This window comes from Dysidea avara, chromosome 7 (genome assembly GCF_963678975.1).
Source record: "Dysidea avara chromosome 7, odDysAvar1.4, whole genome shotgun sequence".
NCBI classification, from domain to species: Eukaryota; Metazoa; Porifera; class Demospongiae; order Dictyoceratida; family Dysideidae; genus Dysidea; species Dysidea avara.
Window position 1 is genome coordinate 11468128 of NC_089278.1, and position 23481 is coordinate 11491608.

Genomic DNA, 23481 nt, shown 5'->3' on the forward strand with positions numbered 1-23481 from the left:
TATGCATCACTACAACATAAGAACTGAAAGTGCATAGCACAAGTTCTGAACCTTTGCTTGCCATGCATTGCAAATTACGTTGGCTTTATATGCCCGAGTTCATTTCTTTGTTGACAGTAAGGTAAACACATCATGTAGAAACTAAAACTGCATGTGTATACCACCTGTAATGTAGGTATACTGTATTGCCTTAGCTCGCATGCATTTTAACTAATTAGCCCTGCATGTTCATTATTTCACTATATGTACTTTAAAAATTAAGCATGTAATTTACAACTATCAACGTGCATGCTACACAGCAAATATAAGACACAGATATTTATGTTTGGTTACCAATATATTAATTATTGTCACATTAGTTGCCCTGCATGTAAAGCAGGTACCAATGTTTTTGTTTGTTCTAAAGTCACGTAATCGAGTGTATTCAGCTAAGTTCGGCAAGTTACTACAAGTTCAGCAAAAATTTGAAGCCATACACAACTGACAATTTAGGGGTGTGTAACAAAGATCTTTATCACAGAAAGGTAGAACTGGAAGAGAGAGAAAAGGAAGTAGCAAGGAGAAAGGAAGAAGAAAGACCTCTATCATCAACCAGCATGTTTGTAGACATTTCAACATAGGAGTTACTGTACTAGCAGAAGTAATCATCCACCAGCTAGCAAAGAATTAATAGCCTCTCATGTAGCCTGTACTTGCAATCGAGTCAGAGTGGTGATGAGAGCTATTTGCACTGAGTGTTGTATGAAGTACTGTAGATATTAGCTATCAGCATAACATTTTCAGAATGTCAGATAGAGCTGTGAAACTGAATATCATAACCAGATACTGGGAAAATCATAACTGCTGGTTATCTGGTTAACTGAACTTGATGAAATTTTCTCTAATTTTTATGCTGGACTTAGCTTTTAAGCTATGTTCACCTTAAAATTTATAGTTGAATATACTTGTATCGGCCAAATATGTAAAACTAAATCCTACAACAAATATGATATCATTGTTGAAAAATGGATCAGTTATCCGGTTATGAGAAAAAATAATTGATAACTGAATTTATAAAAATACCTGGTCGATTAACCGGTTAAGTGTCACAGCTCTAATATCAGATGGAAATTAGTTGCAAGACTACAGGCAGAGAATAGGATGTTGAGATTTGTGCTGTTGGGGAGACCTGGATGAGATGTAATTGCTGGAGAAAATGATAGACTGACAAGTTTTATACTGGAATACCAGCATTTGATTCCTTCCTAGTAGAGGTGTACCGATATGGGTTTTTGGCATGTACCGATATCTGATATTGATGCAACCAAAAGAAGCCGATAATCGATAGTCAATCCGATATTTGCATTATAGTTTTAAGCAAACAAAAGTATACATTTACCACAACATGTGCATGTTTCCGTTGCTATACTCTGCCTGTGGTGGTATACAGCTTGGGTTTCTATTGTGCGATCCAGGCAATTAGGTACTCACAAATGTTTTCATCAAACAGTACGGTTGTACCGTTTAAGTAGGGATCGTGGTGAATGTCTTGCATGCCGCCCAAAATTCCGCCTTTAAAAATCATCCTACAGACATTTTACGTAAATCACTTTTACGGAATAGTACAAATCCATATAATACGTAAAATAGCATTAAGTACAACAAAACACTTACAGGTGGCCGGATATAAAATTTTTTTAAATCGCAAAAACTCCAATTTTAGCCTCACTGCCTCACTCACTGCCTCACTCACTGCCTCACTCACTGCCTCACTCACTGCCTCACTCACTGCCTCACTCACTGCCTCACTCACTGCCTCACTCACTGCCTCACTCACTGCCTCACTCACTGCCTCACTCACTGCCTCACTCACTGCCTCACTCACTGCCTGACCACAGTCACAAGCCTAGAGCCCAAACGAAGCAGTGCATGGCCACCATTTTATGCTACAACAACAGACTCACCGGTGGGATGTGCATTTGGGGTTCCAAAGAGTGTACGCCCTGTGCACCTTGTATTTCCTTTTATCTTCAATCAGGTTAATTGTCTTCTTCTTCAAGCATCGAAACCATACCGAGGCATTAATTTTCTGCATCAACACTTTTCTGTAGACACCATAAATTATTTCAGAAAGCGTTTATGCTGCTGAAAGAGCGGGGCGCTTATAATTTCAAGCGTTGCATGTAAAACATTAGTTGTCTCTTCGACTTTTGCCAAAGCCTGGACTGCAATCAACAAAGAGACTTGAGACGGACTGATACTCGACGGCTTGTTCCTCTGAACACACTGACTCAGCCACTCAGTGCCGGATGGCAAGATCATCGAGTGATTCATGTGATTGGATAGTACTTTGTATTATACTTCATCCTGTTAGTCGAGACTAAGCTCCAAACAACTGAAAGGGCCTGTTTGTTCGAACAACTTCCGGCCGGGGTGAATAGAACGCGGACCATCGTACTGAGAATGTAGGTCATAGATCTGAACGCCATTGCTACTACAATCAAAGCATAGGTAAGCTACGCATGCTACTATGGGCCTATATGCTTCCAATTTTGGCATAGGATGTACTTTAATAAGCTGTAACTAGCTAACTGTGCTACAACAAAAAATTAAACAAACTAGTATTTTAAAATATTGCAAATTTAAAAATGAAGTAGGGATCTATGCAACAAAGAGTAGTGAAACAAGAGATGAATGATGGTATTACAGCATGGCTCGATGGGAAAGTCCCTACTTTGGCACATTAGCTATAATTTTGCTCAATGCCTAAGTTTCCTTGATATATCCTGTGACCTTTCTTTTTATTACAAAGGTACTCTATAACTGCTTGTTTGTAAAGACTGTGATAAGCTTTCCAGCAACAAACACTAGAATCATGTGTATTTTAGTATGGCTTCTCGTAGCGTAGTGCTAAGTTAAGCTCGTTGCAAAGTGAACAATAAGTCACTGGCACTAAAGAGCCACATGGATAACGTAGAAAACCAATGCATAATCCGTTTATGTACAAACTATTGCTACTGTATAAATCAGTAGCGATATCGGTCCTCCTGTTGTTCTGTACCGATACCGATATGGGTAAAACTTACCATATCGATGGCCGATATTTTAGGCGATCTGATTATCGGTACACAACTACTTTCTAGCCATGGGTAAGGAGTTACCTACTCACAGTACATACAAAAGTAGATGCTGTGTAATGGGAAAAACACAGCTGAAAATGAAGCCCTCAGTACCTTAGTTAAGCCCAAACAAACCTTCAGATCAACCCAAAAAGCTTTCAGCAAGTCGCCATGGAAATTTTTTTTAAATTATTTAACAAAATTTTCTACTGACTGAGCAAGTAACTAACTGATGCCTTTAGACAAGTATAACTCGATAATGGCTTAGGCTACGAGCTTGATTTTTTCACAGTTTAGACGTCGCTTCAGCATGAGAGGTGCATTTTCGCATACCACAGTACGTACGATGCATTCTTCATGGACTTACCAGTGTCCTCCTTTGTGTCCCATTCATCCTTGCTGACAGCAATAGTATCAATTTGGCGGTAGCACGTAATGGCTTCCCTTCATAACAGAAATCGTCTGTACTTTTCATAGTGGCTATTTTGATTGCAGAGGTGCTTTACGAACAGTTCTTGATTCGTACTGCCGTGTATAATGATAGCCGACAACGAAGCATAATGGATACTTCCCTTTTCAGACAACAACTGATACAACTGGGGCACACGACGCCATTTCTTTTTTTTGGTATGCATGGATTGCAGAGGTGCTTTTCGAACAGTTCTTGATCCGAAATGCTGTGTAACCGGACTCTTAATTGTTTGAACCCCAAGCGACTAACCTTGTATCGTGGTTTGATGATCTCTAATTTGTCTAAAACGGTACCGGAGAAGGTCAACACTATTCACCATAACTGTGCAGTTGTTCTCGTCTCTCTATATACAGATCAGTTGTTGCAGAGTGAACACCAACGGCCAGGAACGTGATGTCACAGAACGATAATCAAGGTGGAGCCGGAAACCAGCCCGTACAGAAGGTACGCCCTGTTATTACCCCTGATGCATTTAATGGGGAGTTAAGTTGGGACGAATGGATCAGACACTTTGAAAGTGTTGCTTGCGTCAATGACTGGGACGACGCCACCCGGCTACTTTGGTTGGAGGTTCGTATGACAGGAAAGGCCAAGAGCACGTGGAGACGTATCAGCACTGAAGCCAAAGCTAGCTATGGCACAGCGAAGGCAACACTGAGGAAGAGGTTTGAGCCCGACAGCAGGAGAGATCTGTATGTGTTGGAGTTTCAGACACGGAAGCGTGGCAGTGGAGAAGCGTGGGAAGAGCTTGCTGACGCACTACGTTTATTGGCTGATAAAGCCTTTCCTCATTTGCAAGATGAAGCCAAGGAACAACTTTCGCTGGATAGATTCCTTGCGTTATTGGGCAAGCCAGAGTTAGCTTTGGCAGTTAAACAGAAGCGTCCTAAAAGTATTGACGAAGCGGTCGCGTACACTCTTGAGATGGAGTCCTACATGATAACTACTGGAAGTACGCGGCCGGCAGCAGCAGTAACCGCAGTGATACCAGAACAGGAGGTGGACACTCCAGGCATCCAGCTTCCATCCAAGACAACAATATCTGTGGCAGCAGTGTTGCGTAAACAGGACGCGATGATGGACATGCTCCGTAATTTTAATATCCGTCTCAAGCATGTAGAACGGATAGTGGCCAGTGGAGAGAAGTCGCACGCCTACCAATCACCAAGCAAAAAGCCTCTGGAGCAGCCTCGTCAACCTATTGTTTGCCGGAAATGTGGACAAGAAGGACATTTCGCCAGAGGATGTGCCCAACGTAAGGCGGGAAACGATTAGCCCTCGATGCTGTGGGTCATGCAAGCGAGGGCTGTGATAAAAAGACCCAAATAAACATTAATGCACAACAGAACACAATTTTAAATCATTTTAAAACATTGTTGTTGGCGGTAAACCCTGCCACCGTGTATCATGTTATTGGTTCCGTGCGCGGTAAGGACGTGCGCTTTATGCTTGACACAGGTGCAGCTATTAGCCTGATCAGCGATCGGACGTGGGGTCTAATTGGTGAAGAGGCGAGTCTGGCTAATTGGAACGGGCACAAGTTGGTTGACGTCGAGGGGAGCGCAATCCCAGTTTTGGGCTCAGAATTTAAACATTAATTTTGCGGGCGTTGAAGTGCAGGGAGACTTTATTGTAGCTAGCGCCCTGAATTCTGAAGCCATACTGGGCCTTGATTTTTTAGAGAATAACCAATGTTGTATTAATACTGAACAGAAAGTGCTACATCTCAAGGGGAGGGCCCTAACTCTGACCAGGGATCCAAATACCGGCAATGGCCAGGAAGTGAACGAAGTTAAGGTTGTAATACAGGAGCAAGTGATCTTACCACCACAGAGCGTGATGGAAGTAATGGCAAAGGTCGAGGCACCCGTAGCTCAATGTGCTGGCGTACTTTTGGTTGAAGACCTGTCCCGACAACCCAACTTAGTTGTCGCTAACGCACTGGTAACTCCTTGATTGAACAATGAGATTGCAAGCATACCCATCCGGCTTCTAAACACCTCGGAAGATCCCGTTGTTTTACATAAGGGTAAGGCGGTAGCGTGTGCATCGACGCTCGAATGGCCATTTGCTGCAGTAGCAAGTACTACGGAGACAGTAGGTGAACCAACTTTGGAAGTGACGTCCGAGGAGCAAGAGATACTGTGGAGGCTGGTAGAAAATAGTGGTAACAAATTAGACACGCAGCAGAAACACAACCTCTTTAATCTTCTATTAAGCTATGCAGATGTTTTTGCATTGAGTAATGACCAGTTGGGAAGAACCAAACAGCTAAAGCACACAATTAACACTGGAGATCACCATCCAATAAGGCAACAGGCAAGAAGAATACCTTCATGTAAGAGACAAGAGGTTCACCAACTGTTAGAAGACATGTTGGCACACAAAGTTATTCAACCATCCTCCAGCCCGTGGGCGTCACCAGTTGTACTTGTAAAAAAGAAAGATGGCTCAACGCGATTTTGCATTGATTACCGCAAACTAAATTCAATCACGCGTAAAGACGCGTACCCCCTTCCACGCATAGACGACACTCTCGACACCCTTTCGGGAGCTCAATGGTTCTCCACACTCGACCTATTGAGCGGCTACTGGCAGGTGGAGGTAGCAGAACAGGACAAACCTAAAACTGCATTCGCAATACGCGAAGGGCTATATGAATTTAATGTAATGCTATTTGGGCTCTGCAATGCCCACGCTACCTTCCAAAAACTCATGGATCTGGTGTTGGCGGGGGTACAGTGGACACAATGCCTAGTATACCTGGATGATGTAATTATTATTGGACGAGATTTTGAGGAGCATCTTTATAACCTAAGTGTTGTCCTGCAGAAACTGAAGGAGGCTGGGTTACGCCTTAAGCCAAGCAAGTGCTCATTCTGCCGGGAATCCGTTTCATATTTAGGGCACATCGTATCAAGAGAAGGAGTGTCAACCGATCCTGAGAAGACAGCTAAGGTGTCCAGTTGGCCATCTCCTACATCAGTCCAGGAGGTGCGACAGTTTATGGGACTAGCATCCTACTATCGCAGATTTGTCCGAAACTTTGCAGAAATCGCCAAACCCTTGCACAGGTTGACTGAGCGTGGCAGAAAATTTGTCTGGACATGTGAATGTGAAACGGCATTTGCCACCCTAAAGAATCGCTTATCTAGTGCTCCAATTCTATCCTTTCCAGACTTTTCGAGGCCATTTATACTAGATACTGATGCCAGCCAAGAAGGAATCGGTGCAGTCCTGTCTCAAATTTGCGATGGGAATGAGCAGGTTATAGCTTATGCAAGCAGAACGCCGAGTAAGGCTGAGTGGAAGTACAGTGTCACCAGAAAGGAGCTACTAGCAGTTGTTGTATTCACAAACCACTTCCGCCCTTACCTCTTAGGTCGGAACTTTGCGTTGCGAACTGACCACAGTTCACTAATTTGGCTGCACAATTTCAAGGAGCCAGAGGGGCAGCTTGCACGGTGGATAGAGAAGCTGCAAGAATATAACTTCACCATACTTCATCGACAGGGGAAGCAACATCAGAATGCTGACGCCCCATCAAGGAGACCAGATGTCCCGGACTCACAGAGTCATGATTCTAGTGATCTAGAGCCACAGCTCCAAGTGTTGAGGACGTCTCTCTCTAGTGAACCTTCTACTACAACAGAGTGCAGCTACCTGAGAAAAGAGCAGCTGGAAGATGAGGCTATTGGCTTTGTTCTAAAGGCAAAGGTAGCTCAGAAGAGGCCAGATGTACAATTATTGAAAGGAAAACCAAGAGAAGCTCATCAGCTTTCCCAGCTGTGGGACCAGTTAGTTGTGCATGAAGGAATTCTCTATCGGCAGTTTGAAGAAAGCAGCGGAAGAACCTCTCATTTACAACTCGTAACACCAAGACGGTTGCGGGAGGAAGTACTAGAAGAGGCACATGCTGGTACCATGAGTTGCCATCTAGGAGAAGACAAAACACTTGCAAGGGTTAAGGAAAAGTTCTTTTGGCCAGGGTATTCTGTTGCGGTAAAGGAGTGGTGCAAAACCTGTGCTAACTGTGCCAATAGAAAGATTCCACCACGTAAGCATTGAGCCCCACTTCAAAACATATTAACAGGATACCCCGTGCAAATGGTTGCAGCAGACATTAAGGGCCCATTCCCTACTACTACAAATGGGAATAAGTACATTTTGGTAGCCTCAGATTATATTACCAAGTGGGTTGAGGCTTATGCCATTCCCAATCAGGAGGCAATTACAATAGCTGGGAAGTTGGTTGATAACATGTTTTGCCATTTTGGCCTCCCTGAGCAGCTGCATTCTGATATGGGGGCACAGTTTGAATCTAAGGTAGTAGGGGAATATGCAACATGTTACACATAAACAAGACCCACACGACGCCATATCATCCACAAGGAGATGGACTAGTGGAAAGGGCCAATCGCACCATCCAGAATATGTTAACAACTGCCACTAACAGTCAGTCTAATGACTGGGAAAATTGTTTACTAAAGGTATGTCTTGCATACAATACCAGCAAGCATGCATCCACTGGCTACACCCCATTCTTTTTAATGTTTGGCCGTCAGCCACATATGCCACTGGATGTCATTTATGGAGTTGCACCAACCCAAACTCAAGAGCACTGTCAGTATGTTGCCAATTTAAGGAAAACAATGGAATCAGCTTACTACCTGGCACGCCAACATATGCAGACAGCTGCTCACAGGCAAAAGGAGAATTATGACCACAAGATACATGGCGATAAGTTTACTCCAGGACAGCTCGTGTGGCTGTGTAATCCAGTGGTCCCTAAAGGAAATTCAAAGAAGTTACACAGCCCTTGGGTTGGCCCATACAAGGTGGTCAAGTGCTTGTCAGATAGTGTATATAGAATACAAGACACTAGAGCAAGCAGAAGGAGGCAAGTTGTACATTTTGACCGGCTTAAGCCCTGCCCTCAAAACATTCGAACTCAAGCAAAGCCAGATGTACCACGACAACAAGCCACTACTGCTGGGACTCCTACACAGAGTAGTAGACCACCACCTCCTGGCACAGTCCTGCAACTTGTAGAAGGTTATGATGACACTGAACCACAAGGGGAAAGGAGGAACCCTTCTAACACTCTTGCACACCAAGAGGAACGAAGATACCCACTGAGATCCAATCGACGGAGACCTGCAAGATATGGAGATGACTAAGCATGGGACATGCTTTTCTCAAAGAGAGGGATGATGTAACACTAGTATGTGTTTCTATATCTGTACATTGATGTTTTATTATATTTTCATATTTACTTGTATACTATTAACACATACCCACGCACTAGATTGTACACTTTAGTTGTAAATTAGCTAACAATTATTATTCATGGTGTTGTAAAGAAGTGTGTTGTGATATTGAGGAAGAAGTTGCTGTGAGCTATCTAACCTATTATTACATATCAACCCCTACTTCCTTTTGAAATTTTTAATTTTTTAAAGAGCTAGTTTGTTAACTGTTTTATTATACTCTTTTTGTTTTCCACATAGTATAAATATCCCTTCAGCTGCACTTCAGCTGCACTTCTAATGGCCTAAATGTTGATGATTTTACAGTAAAACACCACTGGAGAGTCCACCACTATATTAGAGTGGAACCCTCGCTTTTAGAAGTCTCGATCCAGAAGTAGATCCACCTCTCAAAGACATTATTAGCTAGCTACCTCACAAAAAGATGACTACCCAGCGTTAACAAATGCTAGAGACAACTCCTTGGGTACTACACCCATTCACCCTCACCTTACGCACACGTATTCACACTTCGTTAAAATCACATATTTGGGTTGTGGCACGCCGCAACTATTAAGCGCCGCAATTATTAATTATCCTTTGAGAATAACAAAGAAGCGGATGAATAATGAAAGCAAACAGCATGGTGCAGTGGACAGAACGTAATCGAAACAACAGAGTCGTGAATCCGACATCATTACTTTGACTGTCTGAAATTTTTGGAGCTGTATACCTAGCGCTACTGGGTCTTACAGCAGGCAGGCTGGCAGACGAAATGTAGGTGAATTTTGAAATTTTTAAAGCTCACTGTACATCAAAACATTCGACTTTTCGCTTGTTTACCAAAGTACAGCATCATTATAACAGTACTAATGCATTCCAGGTGGTTTTTTCGAATAAAACTTATTGCAAGGCCATTTTTTTGGGGTATAAAAATCCACGAAACCTTATGATTTCTTACCAACCCCTACTATACAGTACTATCGTACTGTATGATACTACAATAATGTATAGTTCTCTCCTGTATGTTTTGTATGAACACATACTGTGTACACATCACTGTGCCATTGCCATACCAATGATGTACCAGCACTAAGCTACTGATGGCCTCTAGTTACGATACCAATGTTGTGTTATATCTGTCACTACTGTACCATATTCAGTTGATTTGGTATCGTTATTGTTTTAGTAGTGCATGCCTCAGCAGGGGATTGTCGCATTGTGTATGTACTTGCTTGTTTGTGACCCGGTCCTAGTAAATAAATAAAAAGTAGAAGGAAATATTAGGAATTTTAAGTTGGATTGGGAATCAAAGAAAAAAGTAGCAAAAGAAGGGAATAGCTAAAAGGTAGTGAAACAGCTATATAAGTGTGACTCTTCTACAGAGTGTTAGGATGACTGCTGTATTAGAGCATTTCGAGTCAGCCTCTCACCTACGAAGAGGTGTGGTCACTTCCATACTATCACAGCTAGACCAATAAGGAATGAGGTCATCATGTTCGAGTAAATAGATTTCTAAGAGGTGCTTGCTTGCTTGATCATTATTAATCAACCTAGATTACTAATGGGCGTGGTCTTGAACCTTACAGATGTGTCCAGTACCATTTTACAGTACTGTAAGTAATTTTGTGGCATCTATGCTGCTCAAGGTAAGTGTCGATCAACACCTGCATTGCATGAAGACGACGACCAGCCTGATCGACTGTGCAGAAGACACACAAAGTCAATAGAACTCCAAAAGGCATATGCCATTGGTGGTGAGTTCGTATAAAATGGTGGCTGTGAACTAATTCATTTGGACTCCAGCCTTGCAACTGTGATTAGGCAGGCAGGCATACCCGACCGCCTGTAAGTGTATTCAATGCTGTATTCTGATGTTAATGGACCCCATAAAGGTGATTTTCATTGTGTAAGATGTATTTTTTTATAGGCAGTGTACTAGGCAGTGTATTAGGCAGTGCACATCATCTTATGGGTACTCCCTACTTAACAATCAGTACCTTAAAATTACAACAAAATTATAGACCTGTATTATATATACACGCAAGATAAACACAAAGGTAACACAATTTGGCAAATTATGGTATAGAGAATGTACGTAAACACATAGATATATGACATAAAAATTTTAAATGATAATAGAATATGTACCTGTAGATCAACAAGTGATTTCCTTAGCATTTCATTGTTACCACTAGCTTCTTCTAACTTCTGCTCCTGTTCAAAAGTGACAATTTCATAAAACCTTTCAAAATCAGAAATACTATTGTGTATGAGCTTATTAGCTACTACAGTTGAAAAAAAAAACATTCAGATTTTCATGCAAGTATTCAAATACCTCAGTAATTATTCAAATACAAAGCAATTAAACCTTTAGCAATAATTTTGGTATATGTGATGGATTTTAGGAAGCTTTTTTCGATTTTACTTGTAATTAATGTCCATATCTAATTAATTAGGTAGTGAAAGTGTAATTGTATTGTATGCTAAATTATTACTGTACCACGATAATTACAATTAAATACTAAATAACATAAATATTCTTGCTCATTGTACCATTCAAACTATTCAAATACTAAATTCGATATAGGCTTTGCTACATAGTGAGTGGAGAGGCACTGCCCCTTGCTATTTCCATTGCCCAAAGTCAACAACTATTCAGGGGCAGATCCAGACTTATGGAAAAGGGGGTCAAAATGAACTGAGGCACTACATTGTCCGGTTTGGTAAGGTGAAGGTCACAGCCAGCTGACAATAGCTGCCCACACACCTCACCAGCTACACATTTATCGCTATTAAAGTACAAAAAAAATCCTTTAATAGCTCACTACACTGCTCTTATACTGTGACTGCTTTATTAGGGTGACTGCTCTATTAGAGTATCTCGATCTTAGTATACTTAAATTTTTGGAGGGGGGTCAAGAGCCCCCTTCCACCCCCCCATATCCGCCCCTGATACTATTGCACCTCTTTTTACTATTTATCTAACTGACAGTACTTTCTTTAATTGTCTTGATGTAATAGAGAGGTATTCATGAGTGGAATACTATATCTGAAATGGTATTGGGAGTACACGAGATCAAGATACTCTAATACACTAACTACTGTAATAGAACATTCATTCAGATGTATATACAAAATCAAGTGCATGAGTCTATCTCAAACGCTTTCTTGTACAGTATAGTCATTGCCATAAGGAATATCCTATACTTTACTACCATACGACAGGAAATATTGAAAATAGGAAAATTTGACAAATTCACAATAATGAATTAAAAATTTGACAAAAAGCAAGAAATCACAAATCTAAATGCTGACTTTTGAGGCACTTATTGATGAATTAAAATTTGACGAATGTAACTGGTTTGTCAATTTTTTCTTTCGTCACAATTTCCTATCATATGGTACCAGATTAAATCTCAAGCATTAAAATTTTTCATGTAGGGAAGAGGGCATGCCCACTACAGGCCCCCTGGTATTGACATGCTTCACATTTAGTGATTTTAAGTGATTCCTAACTGCTGACAGTCACCTTGCCCCCCCCCCCCCCACACACACACACACACTTCAAAGTACTGTTCTCGGTCCCTGCTTCAGTGGTCATCTATTAATCAGAAAGCAGCATGAATAATTTGTTGACACAGTTTAATACACTTAGACAACTGAGGTGAGGTTTATAAATTTCATTTTAGAGGCTTGAGTGATCGCTGCTATGCACTTCAAAGTGATGAATATGTGACCAGATTTGCAAGAACCCCACGCAATTTTTTGAAATTTTATTATATTTTCTAGATAGCCAAAGAATGGTCAACCAAAATTTCAGCTCTAGAAGCCAAGAACTTTGCATTATACAAAAGTGGTGACAACAGAAAAATCAGTGACAGCAAGTACACCAAAAAATTTGGAATTTTCAACTAGAGTAGGGACCATAGCACATCGATAAAAAGTACTGAAATAAGTTGGAGTAGTCCATGATATTAAATCACAGTAAAACAATAAGAAGTGTTATATCCCTACTGTGCTCAAGATACCGTAACAGAAATGCACGGATATAACATTTTTCATTGTTTTACTGTGATTTAATATAATGGACTACTTCAACTTGTTTCAGTACTTTTTATCGATGTGCTATGGTCCCTACTCTAGTTGAAAATTCCAAATTTTTTGGTGTACTTGTTTGTTGACCTTTTTTTGTAATAATTATTATGACTGGTGAACTCACGCATACCGCATTCGGAATGACGCCGCACACCCCAGCTATGTTAATTATCGTCTGAAAAGTGAAGTATCCATTACACTTCATTGTCAGCTTTGTTCAACCCGTTACACAACATTTTGAAACAAGAACTGCTCGAAAACTACCTCTGCAATCCCTGTATACCGAAAGAAATGGTGCCACACGTCCCAGTTATATCCATTATCGTCAGAGAAGAAAAGTGAAGTATCCACTACGCTTCGTTGTTGGCTATGGTCAACTCGTTACACAGCAGTACGAATCAAGAACCATTCGAAAAGCACCTCTATTAACAAAATAGCTACTATGAAAATACAGGCGATTTCCATTACGAAGGGAAGCCATCACGTGCTACCACCAAATTGACACTTTTCGCTGTCAGCAAAGATGAATGGGACACAAAGGAGGACACTGGTAAGTCCATGAAGAATGCATTGTACGTACTGCGGTGTATGCCAAAAGGCACCTCTCTGGCTGAAGCAACATCAAACAGTGAAAAAATCAAGCCCGTAGCCTTAGCCGTTATAAGTTATGCTTGTCTGGAGGAATCAGTTACTTACTCAATCAGTCAGTCACTAGAAAATTCGGTTAAATGATTTTTTAAAAATTCCATAACAACTTGTTGAAAGTGTTTCGGGTCGATCTGAAAGCTTGTTTGGGCTTAGTTTTACCTAACCAATACTACCTCATTGTCATCAGGGAAAATTGAGGCTGTTTTTGGGTGATGTTATTTTGTGGGCCACACCTACTCCTTTGTGGTCCCTACTGTACAGTACTATCGTACTTATGATATGGAAAACAAATTACAGGCACTTAATTAAATGATCGTCAACTTACGAATGCCGTCTGCAACTTCTGCCATCAGGTTCTCCCTGAACAGATACATTGCTTGGAAATTTTTGTCCCTTTCTACAACCAGGGTGAAAGCAAAAACATGAGAAAATGATAGTGAGCTGCTCTTCCAATGCAAGACAGACTAATGCTCATATTATCCATCTCCCTGGGGTGACTTACACAAAACAAACTCTTCTTGCTTTAGGGATCACAATGCTATCAAGATTGCCATTAGACCTTCCTTCACTGTGAACAAGCACTCAAAGAATTTACAATTTTTTGTAAATATTTTATATTGCATTCTATTCTAAAATTAGGTTTGCGCTAACATGTGGGATTTCATGTCAGTGATTTAATTAGTAGTTTTATTGTTGGGTTAAATGAATAGGACAGTGCCTCCATCAGGCATACCAGCACTAGAGTTATAACTGAAAATTCTACCTATGTATATACTTGCTAGCTAAAAAGCCCAACTGTAGCTGTGCTGATAATGAGCCAGTTTCTCAATGCATTTGTTACAGTATAGCTAGCTAGATTCATAACTATAGCTAGTCTATCGGTACAGCTGTTACACCTTGCCTTTTATACTGCTGTCTAGTTTTACAGCTTTGCTAGTGTTCACTTAGTATAGCCACTGCTGCCACATTTGTCCCTTTGTGGCAATAACAAACCATGTTGTTCAAAATTGTAAACAGGGTTTCGTTGTTCCTGCATAAATTATAAAGCTTGTTGCGTGCACAGGTGAATTAAAAAAAAAACTCCTTGCCTGCCAGCCAGACCATAGTCGCAAGGCTGGAGGCCAAACAAAGCAGCGTACAGCCACTATTTTACGCCACAATAACAAACTCAACTGTGGGATGTACTTATTAGAGTTCCAACAAGTATGTGCCATGTCTTGTCTTTCCTTATGTCTTCAACCAGTCGTCTCCCTCTGTGTCTTGTCTTTCCTTTTGTTTTCAGTCAGGCTGGTTGTTGTCCCCTTCATGCAACAAAACTACATCCACGTGTCAATTTTCCATATCAATGCTTTTCCTTGAACATTTAGATGCCATAAAAATATTTGAAGCGCTTATGCTAGTGTAGAAGGTACTGGACACCTGGTAGATGCCTGATAGGTTTGAGACAAGCGATGTGTGATAAAATCGATTAATCGATTATATCAATATATTTTAAATATCGTGATGACAATTAACCAACAGCTTATATCGCGATATGGTACTGCATGTGCATGCGCCCTAATCGCGTTTCATGAACAATGGAAAAATGGCGTCTAACTTAATTCTGCTCCCCAGTGGCAAGAGCAAAGTGTGGCGCTATTTTGGATTTAGAACTGATGGAACTGGAACCATTTTTTGAACAGAAGAGAAGTGGTATGCAAGGTTTGCTTGCAGACTTTACTGTACTCGGGAAATACGACGAACTTAACTCACCACCTTAAGCATAGTCACGATGAAGAGCACTCACTTCTTGCTAAGTCAACTCCGTCTCCATCAACACCAAAGTCAAAGAAAAAAGAACAAACAATGGATTATTTTGTGAAAGGTCTTTGCACTCGAGGAAGCCAGCGTTTTAAGTAATGTGAGGAGTCGGTGATGGAGTATGTGTGCAAATACATGGAACCACTTACAACAGTTGACAGTGTTCCGTTTCTTCGACTACTACAGACTAGTGTTGTTCCAGTATTAAGAAATCTGGTAATAGTATTTAACCTTGACTTTCAACAATAGTAAAGTACTAGTATTACTTTTGGTATGTAAATTTTAAAAGTAAGTATTTTAAAGTATTTACTACCAAAACTTGATTTGGTAAAGTATAGGTTACCAAAAGTTATAATAAGTAGTTAGTACATAACATAATTATATCTAGCCAGTTAGTAACAATTAGTCTGAATCTGCCGGCGCAATCTACAGATTTCTTCGAATAAATATTTCTGTTTAAATATTTTTCTGTTTCTCTTTCCACTAGTAGCATCCTCACCAGTTGAAAAAATGTGTTCGTTGAGGCTGGTACTGCTAAAATATCAGGCCATTAAGGAGCAAATACTGGAAAATGCCTCAGTTTCCCAACCCAGTAATCTAATGGATCCATTCTATGCTCTTCAATGGTTATACTGGCATGTGATTATTTAATGACTCCCAAATCCCAAACAGTTACAATGAACTCCAACAATAGACGCTTTGCAAAACCACGCCCACTTTTTAAAAACTATGGTAACCAACCGGCCGGCATTTTCATTGGGGCCGGTACGAATAGTTGTGATTGCGCAGCATTGAAATTCGATGTTGACAGCACCTCAAGCAGAGCAATATTGTTGAACAATGTTCAGACTATGGGAGTGTTCAGAACTTTAAAATTAGTGTTTCTGATTAGATGCAGCTGGTCACAGGGTTGAACAGGGCGCAAAACGCGACTACTAAGCTAGTCAGTACAAGCCGACAGTGCTGGTATATACTGTGTTCTCAGCTGCTGCAGACATCACTGAAGAATAGTTAGACGGTATCTTCAGTAGATGAGTGAATACATAAAAGCACTCACTGCTCTGCAAGGAGTGTGAATTTTCAATTGTAGAAATGAGAGGGTATTGCCATGCAAGCAATGTGGCTCACCAAGACCTCAGTTCCACATACTTGAAGACGGTATCCTCAGTAGGTGAATGAATACATAAAAGTACTGCTCTGCAAGGTGTGTGCCATACACATTGAGTATTTTAAATTGCAGAAACAAGAGAAGCCATTGCCATGCAAGCAATGTGGCTCACCAAGACCTCTGTTCCACGTGCCGGTATATGCATACATCTTTTGAACGAAAAATCAAATTAATATCTGAAAAGTTTGTATATAATTATGTATACAGTTTGGGTTATCAGCTTGTAAGCTGTTTGAAAGCAGTATCTGGGGATCTACAAAGATACGTGTCAGCACCACAAGCAGTGATTGCAAACAACAGCACCATCCAATATGCCATCCTAATTTCATGTAGCTGCCGTGGCTGTGGAATTATCAATTGTTCCTATAACACATAAAGTAGTTGTTAATCATCCATTCCTTTTCATATACTGTGTGTAACATAGCTAGTACTCTTGTGAGTGTACAGAGATAGCCATATGCATAATGACACAACTAAAACTCATATCCTCATGTACTAGTGTCTACTGATGTACCACACTACGTCTTGTCTCTGTCAGATACAGCATGCTATCTTCAGATAAGTGAGAGCAAGAGGGGTATGTACACTCACCACACTATACACTAACAGCTTTACACTTCACTTTGAATATATAACTTAACATGTAGCCCTTCCTCTTTTCTGGATAGTCTCTTAATGTTGAACTTAATGTATTCTGCTCCTGGCTTTTCCAGCAAGTACTACAGAGTAATCATTCCAATATTCTCACAGTAGCTGGCTAGTACTAGTGGCAAGCGTAAGTCATGGGGGTGGGACTCAGTCTCAACACATTGAATAACAGAAGACAGTATTTGTGAGTTGTATATTACAACTCACAAAAAGTTTTCATTACTTCTGTCTGTTAACAAACTTACGGAGAGTGAAACTTTTAATCAAAACGACTTTCTTCACCACGGCCAGATTTTCAATTCTCCAAAAGCAGCGGCTGGGTGTCGATTTCCAAGCTCAGTTCACCCAACACTTCATCATTTCCCGAAAACACACTTCTCCTTTTCCAAAAGGAACTAAACAGCGGTGCTGCAAAGCAGTATAAAGGAATATGCCATACGCCACTATGAACACTGGCCCCAATGAAAATGGCGGCAGCTCGGTTACTATGGTTTTTAAAAAGAAGGCGTGGTTTTGCAAAGCGTCTATTCCAGATACCAAAGCGAACTAAGCAATTAATATACTCTATACTAATGACAGACCAAACAACATGAGTAAAGTGATTATTTGAGCCTAAGCACAAGGAACACTTTTAAGGCTTGCCTACTTGTGGTGGCTTTGTAAAGAAATCTTCAAAAGTTTATATGCTATAAATAATGTAAGAACTCAGCTGAAATACTGAATAAACGAATCAGTCACTTATGAAAATACTAACCAAATCTAATTATAAGCAAAGAGTAAGTATTTAGTATCTAACCATCCCTTTACTAAAGTATTGAGTATCTATTTAGTAAATCAACATGTGGTATAGTATTAGTAAGTAATACTAACAGAAAAAGCGCCATACTTTCCCCAAAGTAAGTATTAGTAAAAGTATACTGGAACAGCACTACTACAGACACTGGATCCAAGATACAAGCCTTTCTCTCGTGCCCACTCTACTCGAGTACTATTACCTGCCAAGTACAAAACCGTTAAGGCCTCTGTGACAGATACATTAAGTAATGCTAGCTGCTATTCACTGACTACAGATATGTGGACTGGGTGCCATAGCCGCTCCTACATGGCCGTGACTGCTCATATTGTCAGTGATGACTGGGAGATGAAGAGTTTTTGTCTTGCTACTCGTGAGGTTACCAGTGCTCACACTACCGACAATATAGCTGATGAGCTGTCGGCTATTATAGCTGAATGGAAATTGGACACCAAAGTTATTGGAATCACCACTGATAATGCTAGAAATGTTAAGAATGCTGTGGATAGTTTGGAGTTCACTCACTTTGGATGCATTGGGCATACCCTCCAGCTGAGCATTAATAGAAGACTACAGCTTGGGTTTGTCTCCCGTGTTTTGGGGCGTGTTTGTAAACTTGTGGAACATTTCTACAAGTCAACTAAAGCCACATATGCTTTGCGACAGAAACAGAAGTTGTTAGGAGTAGCTGAGCATGCTCTTGTACAGCAATGTGAAACAAGATGGAGTTCAACATTTGCTATGCAGGAAAGGGTAGTAGAGCAGCAACAAGCACTTTGTGCTATATTGCTGGATAGTCAAGACAGGGTTGTACATACGTAGTTTACTTCCTGATGGAGCAGAATGGAGTGTGATTGAAGAGTTGATGGTCATATTGAAGCCTTTTACTCTTGCTACTACAGTGCTAAGTGGGTCATCCTATGGCACTATAAGCATTGTCTCTCCTCTTATTCACAAGTTTTGCTCAAACCTTGATAGGAAAGAAGATGACAGCAAGAATTTAAAGCAGATTAAGGTGGCAATTCAGTCAGACCTAAAGGAGCGTTATGTAGGAGACACTGCTAAACTGTTGCAAGAAGCGGCATTTCTTGACCCTAGATTTAAGCAACTTAATTTTCTGTCTGATGATGAAAGAAGAGATACAATTGAAAGAATGAAAGTGAAGATGTTACTTGCAGCATCAGACGAGTCTTTGTCATGTGAGGTCAGTGAAGTGGAGCCTCATCAGTCCTGCAGTGAAGTGGAGCATCATCAGTCCTGCGAATCCACTGGTGCTCAGCCACCTAAGAAAAAAAATTGCACTCAACATACTGTTTAACGATGATGACAATGACATACCAACAGGACAATCACTTACTAACAGAGAAAAGGTTGAGACCGAGTTATTGTGGTATAGTCATGAGGAAACCCTGGACCTTGAGTGTGACCCTCTAGAGTGGTGGAAGGTAAGGAGTGCATCTTACCCTAATCTGTCAGCACAAGTCCAAAGAATGTGGTCCCTACCTGCATCCAGCGTGAGATCAGAGGAGATATTTTAAACAGCTGGCAACATCCTTACTCTCAAGATGAACCAAGAGAACAGCATAAAACAAACAGCCATCTCTACAATCAATTAAAATGCGGAGTAATCTGGACTAATCTGGACTAATCTAGACTAATCTTGGCAGGGGTATGTATTAAAATATTTGTGGGTGCCTTATAGTCTGAACTATCAATGGAGGCCACACCACCATGGGTAACCAAGCATAGCCAATAATCTTAAGACTGTCTTCAGTATAGTTAAAATAAAGTTGAACATGGCATATGTGGTTCCTCAAATATAAATAGCTACACTTAGTTATATCGGTATATCGGATCGGTATCGGTGTTCAGACTCAGTATATCGGTTTATATCAGATCGGTTCAAAATTTCCCTATCACTATACCTCTAGTATTTTTTATGATTTAGCGAATACTTTTTCTGTATTGTTCTTACACACAGTTTCTATGCTTTGTAACAGTGTCTGCTGTACAACCATTGGTACAATTGTCGTGATTAATACTTTGTAGCAGCAAGGTGGTTTTTTTTTCAAGTTTACAATTTTGTACTATGTAATTCAAACTTGTGTGTCCAGTATTCATCAATATACTTACATGAATGCAACAATGTTAATTATCGTGATAATTATCGTAATCGTGATAATTTTGTATGCAATAGTCGCAATATGCAATATAAATAAAAAACCATATCGCACATCACTATTTGAGACCACACCCATTAACGATCCTAGTTGATTAATAACAGTTGAGCAAGGAGATAATACCTCTTAACAATCTATATGGCAGGCTGATTTGAGATACTCTAATACAGCAGTCATCCTAATAGAAGAATCACAAGTGTATAGCTATAAATAAAAACTGAACAAACCCTTAAGCTCCAGAAAACTGGATTTAAACTTAATAAATATGCATTCTTTGCACAAAGTGCTGTAACTTTTGAAGCATCCATCCTATGGCTATGCAATTTATGTCATTCTACTTGTGATATAACAAGGATTAAAATGATACCTAGGGTTTTAACCAAACGCTAAATGGTGAGGCCAAAACTAGCCGTGAAAATAACTTTTCGGTAAGGAAACACGCAAACCCTTTACATACCTTTGTAAAATGATCAATAACTCGATGGTGGTTGCCCCTATCACCTTGCAACAACTTCCGTTCAATTTGCCATTAAATTTTCTATCAGGCCATACATATATGACTCACATGAGTAAAACCACAATCAAAATTAAACATGTGGCAAGAATTTTGAAACATGGAGACGCGACTCGCCACTGTTCATCTCTCCATAACAAGTAAGCTACTGTAATTACAGTATTCATTGAACCTTCTCAAAGTACTTAGCCCAGTGAATAAACTTTTAATCGATGTGTATTTGTAGGCTAGCTGTAAAACTTATATTATCCCACCTAGTGTCACCATGCATGCATGCCCATATTGTGTAAACATGCATTCCCCAAAAGTTCTCTATGGGTTTAAGGGTTAACCCTTTATTACCGAATGGCTAATATATTGCCAAAAAATGCATGTTACGGGTGCCCTTTATAAATGGACCCATAACTCTTTCGTCCTAAGGGCTATGAAGTTGAAATAACCACCAGTTTTTTGAGTAGGCCCAGGCGTTTCTAATAAAGTTTAACGCGAAGCGATAAGAACAAGTATGGGGAACTATCAATACTTATAAACACACAAACACACATCAAAAACAATTATACCTGTTTAAATTTCAATAACTTTCGCTCTAGCTGAGCATCATGGTGTGTTCTACTAAGAATAAAACTACTCCTCACGTGATAAGGATTCTAAAAATATACAGTATGATTTAACCGGGTTATAACAAGATGGCGGCGTCCATCTTTCGCTGCTATGGTGAAGAATAACAATGCGCCTTTCTTCACTTCAAAGCGCGTGAGTTATATGTTTTGTTGTAAGGTTTTTAGATGTTTGGGTAGAAGGGAAAGATGACTTTCATATGGTATATAGCGTTCCGTGTTAATTAATGGGTGGGGTCCTCACATATTGCGCAAAGATCACACAAGCCATAAAATTTCATTTCCTGAGGTTTTTCTGCGGTTTTACGAAATAACTTCGGTAGGAAAGGGTTAAGGGATCTAAATGATAAATAGTGAAACAAGGCAGCAGTATAGTATAGCTCAATGAGAAAATTTCATTGAATAAAATATTTGTTATAACATGGCAATGTAGGGATTTCCTCATAGAGCTATGCCGTAATATGATCATTCACTTCTTGTTCCACTACTTTTTATTGCTTAGATCCCTACTTAAATAATAATTTAAATACAGTGGAACCTGTCTAAAGCGGTTACCTTCAGGCTAGAAATATTTGGCCTTACAGAGGTGGCTACCTAACTCAATATCATATCTCTATAAAGCAGCCACAGGCCACAAACCAAGGTTGCCTTTATACAAAGATTCCTATAGTATCCTCACACATGCCTACACTTCAATCCATTACTTACATAACAGGCATAAACAAAGTAGCGGAAAGGAATACCAACAAGAGCAAGAAGCCACTGTATGGAGACATGATCACTAGGCTGCCTTGCTACAAAGCCAATGAAGGAAACGCTGATCGATCTTTCTTCACTGATTTTGCCTCTGTAAGTAATGAAGAAAGGTGATGGAAGGAAAAACTTACCCAGTAATGGACCCCTTGTTCATGGCAAACATGACAGTGTAAGTTGCAATTCTGTAATTCGTTACGTTTGTAAGTTACAGCCATTTTTGTAGCATCTGTAATGTATTTTCCCAAGACTTGCTGCACAAATCGATCTTTCTGTTATTGCTACTTTGTAGGGCTGTAACTCCAAAAGGTGTTGGCAAACAAGACTGAAACTTGGCCACAGCATACCCTTGCCTAAGTAGATTATAAATATTCAATAATAAAGAATTTGAAAAATGCACCATTAGGTTGGGTCGCAGATCCGGTCACATTTGAATGCCTACTTTTGGCTAACATCTTGAAATGAGACTAGCCATATCAAATTAGCCAAAAGTATGGATTAAAATGCTTCTCATTTTAGCAAGTAGTCGTTTGACTTGTTTCACTATTTACTGCATGGATCATTCCCATTTCAGCTGTAAGCTTGTAAATGTTTCCTTACTTTATAGCATGCATATTGTTTTAAATGTTTAATTTTTTAATAACTAGTTTGTTAACTTTTTATTTCTAGCTAGCTAACTATTCTGTACACAATCACATCCTTTCACTACATTTGAACACAAGAATAGAGTTCATGCCCTTCTAATTCTTCTGGATTTTTAGCAGGGCTGGTGGAAGCTGCAATTTGCAGGTCGGGTCATTCCATGTCAAATCAACCAAAAAAAATCCACACCCCTTCCAATTTTTTTGAAAATTGGCACCCATGTTGGGTCCATAGAGAAACTATATCAGACAAAAATTTGGCTCATTTACTCACCTCTGAGATATGACCGGACAAATGTTGTCAACTTTTGAAACTATAATTTACATCGCATTATTTAAATTACCATAACTTTGTGTGTGATTAATGTATGGCCTTGCAGTTTGATTTACTGAAATGCTTATTAAATTACCTTTCAGATGATATATAATTCATTAGAATTAAACTAAAGGAAACGTCAAACCACATTAAAGAGCTAATTTTCTTTGATCTTTATTTATTCAAAAACGGATATTTCAATTAATTAATTTTTTTGTGTCCTTATAGCTGTAACATATGTCTTTATCTACTGTGAGTTTGAAGTTGGGATGAGCTTTACTTCATGAGTTACATAATTATAATATAAGTTACTTGTGTACTTTTGCACATCTCCTATCAGTATTTCACTATAATGCATTCATCCAAAGAAATAACGAACCTAGCTAACTTTGTATATAGTGCTAATAGCAGTGGCAAGCCAAAACAAATGTTTACATATGTGATGTTAACCCAGAGGAGGGTGGAAGTGGTTTAAGCGCCATTAAA

At 39.9% G+C, this 23481-nt stretch overlaps 1 protein-coding gene across 4 annotated transcripts in view; it reads right to left on the bottom strand.

The window, feature by feature from the left end:
- Positions 1-23481, bottom strand: part of LOC136262153 (synaptonemal complex protein 1-like) — a 391211-nt gene that overhangs the window by 350152 nt on the left and 17578 nt on the right. For all 4 annotated transcript variants that reach the window (XM_066056308.1, XM_066056311.1, XM_066056309.1 and 1 more), the window contains exon 4: positions 10971-11036. In XM_066056308.1, the coding sequence (XP_065912380.1) occupies positions 10971-11036 (66 nt within the window). The remainder of the gene's footprint in view (positions 1-10970; positions 11037-23481) is intronic.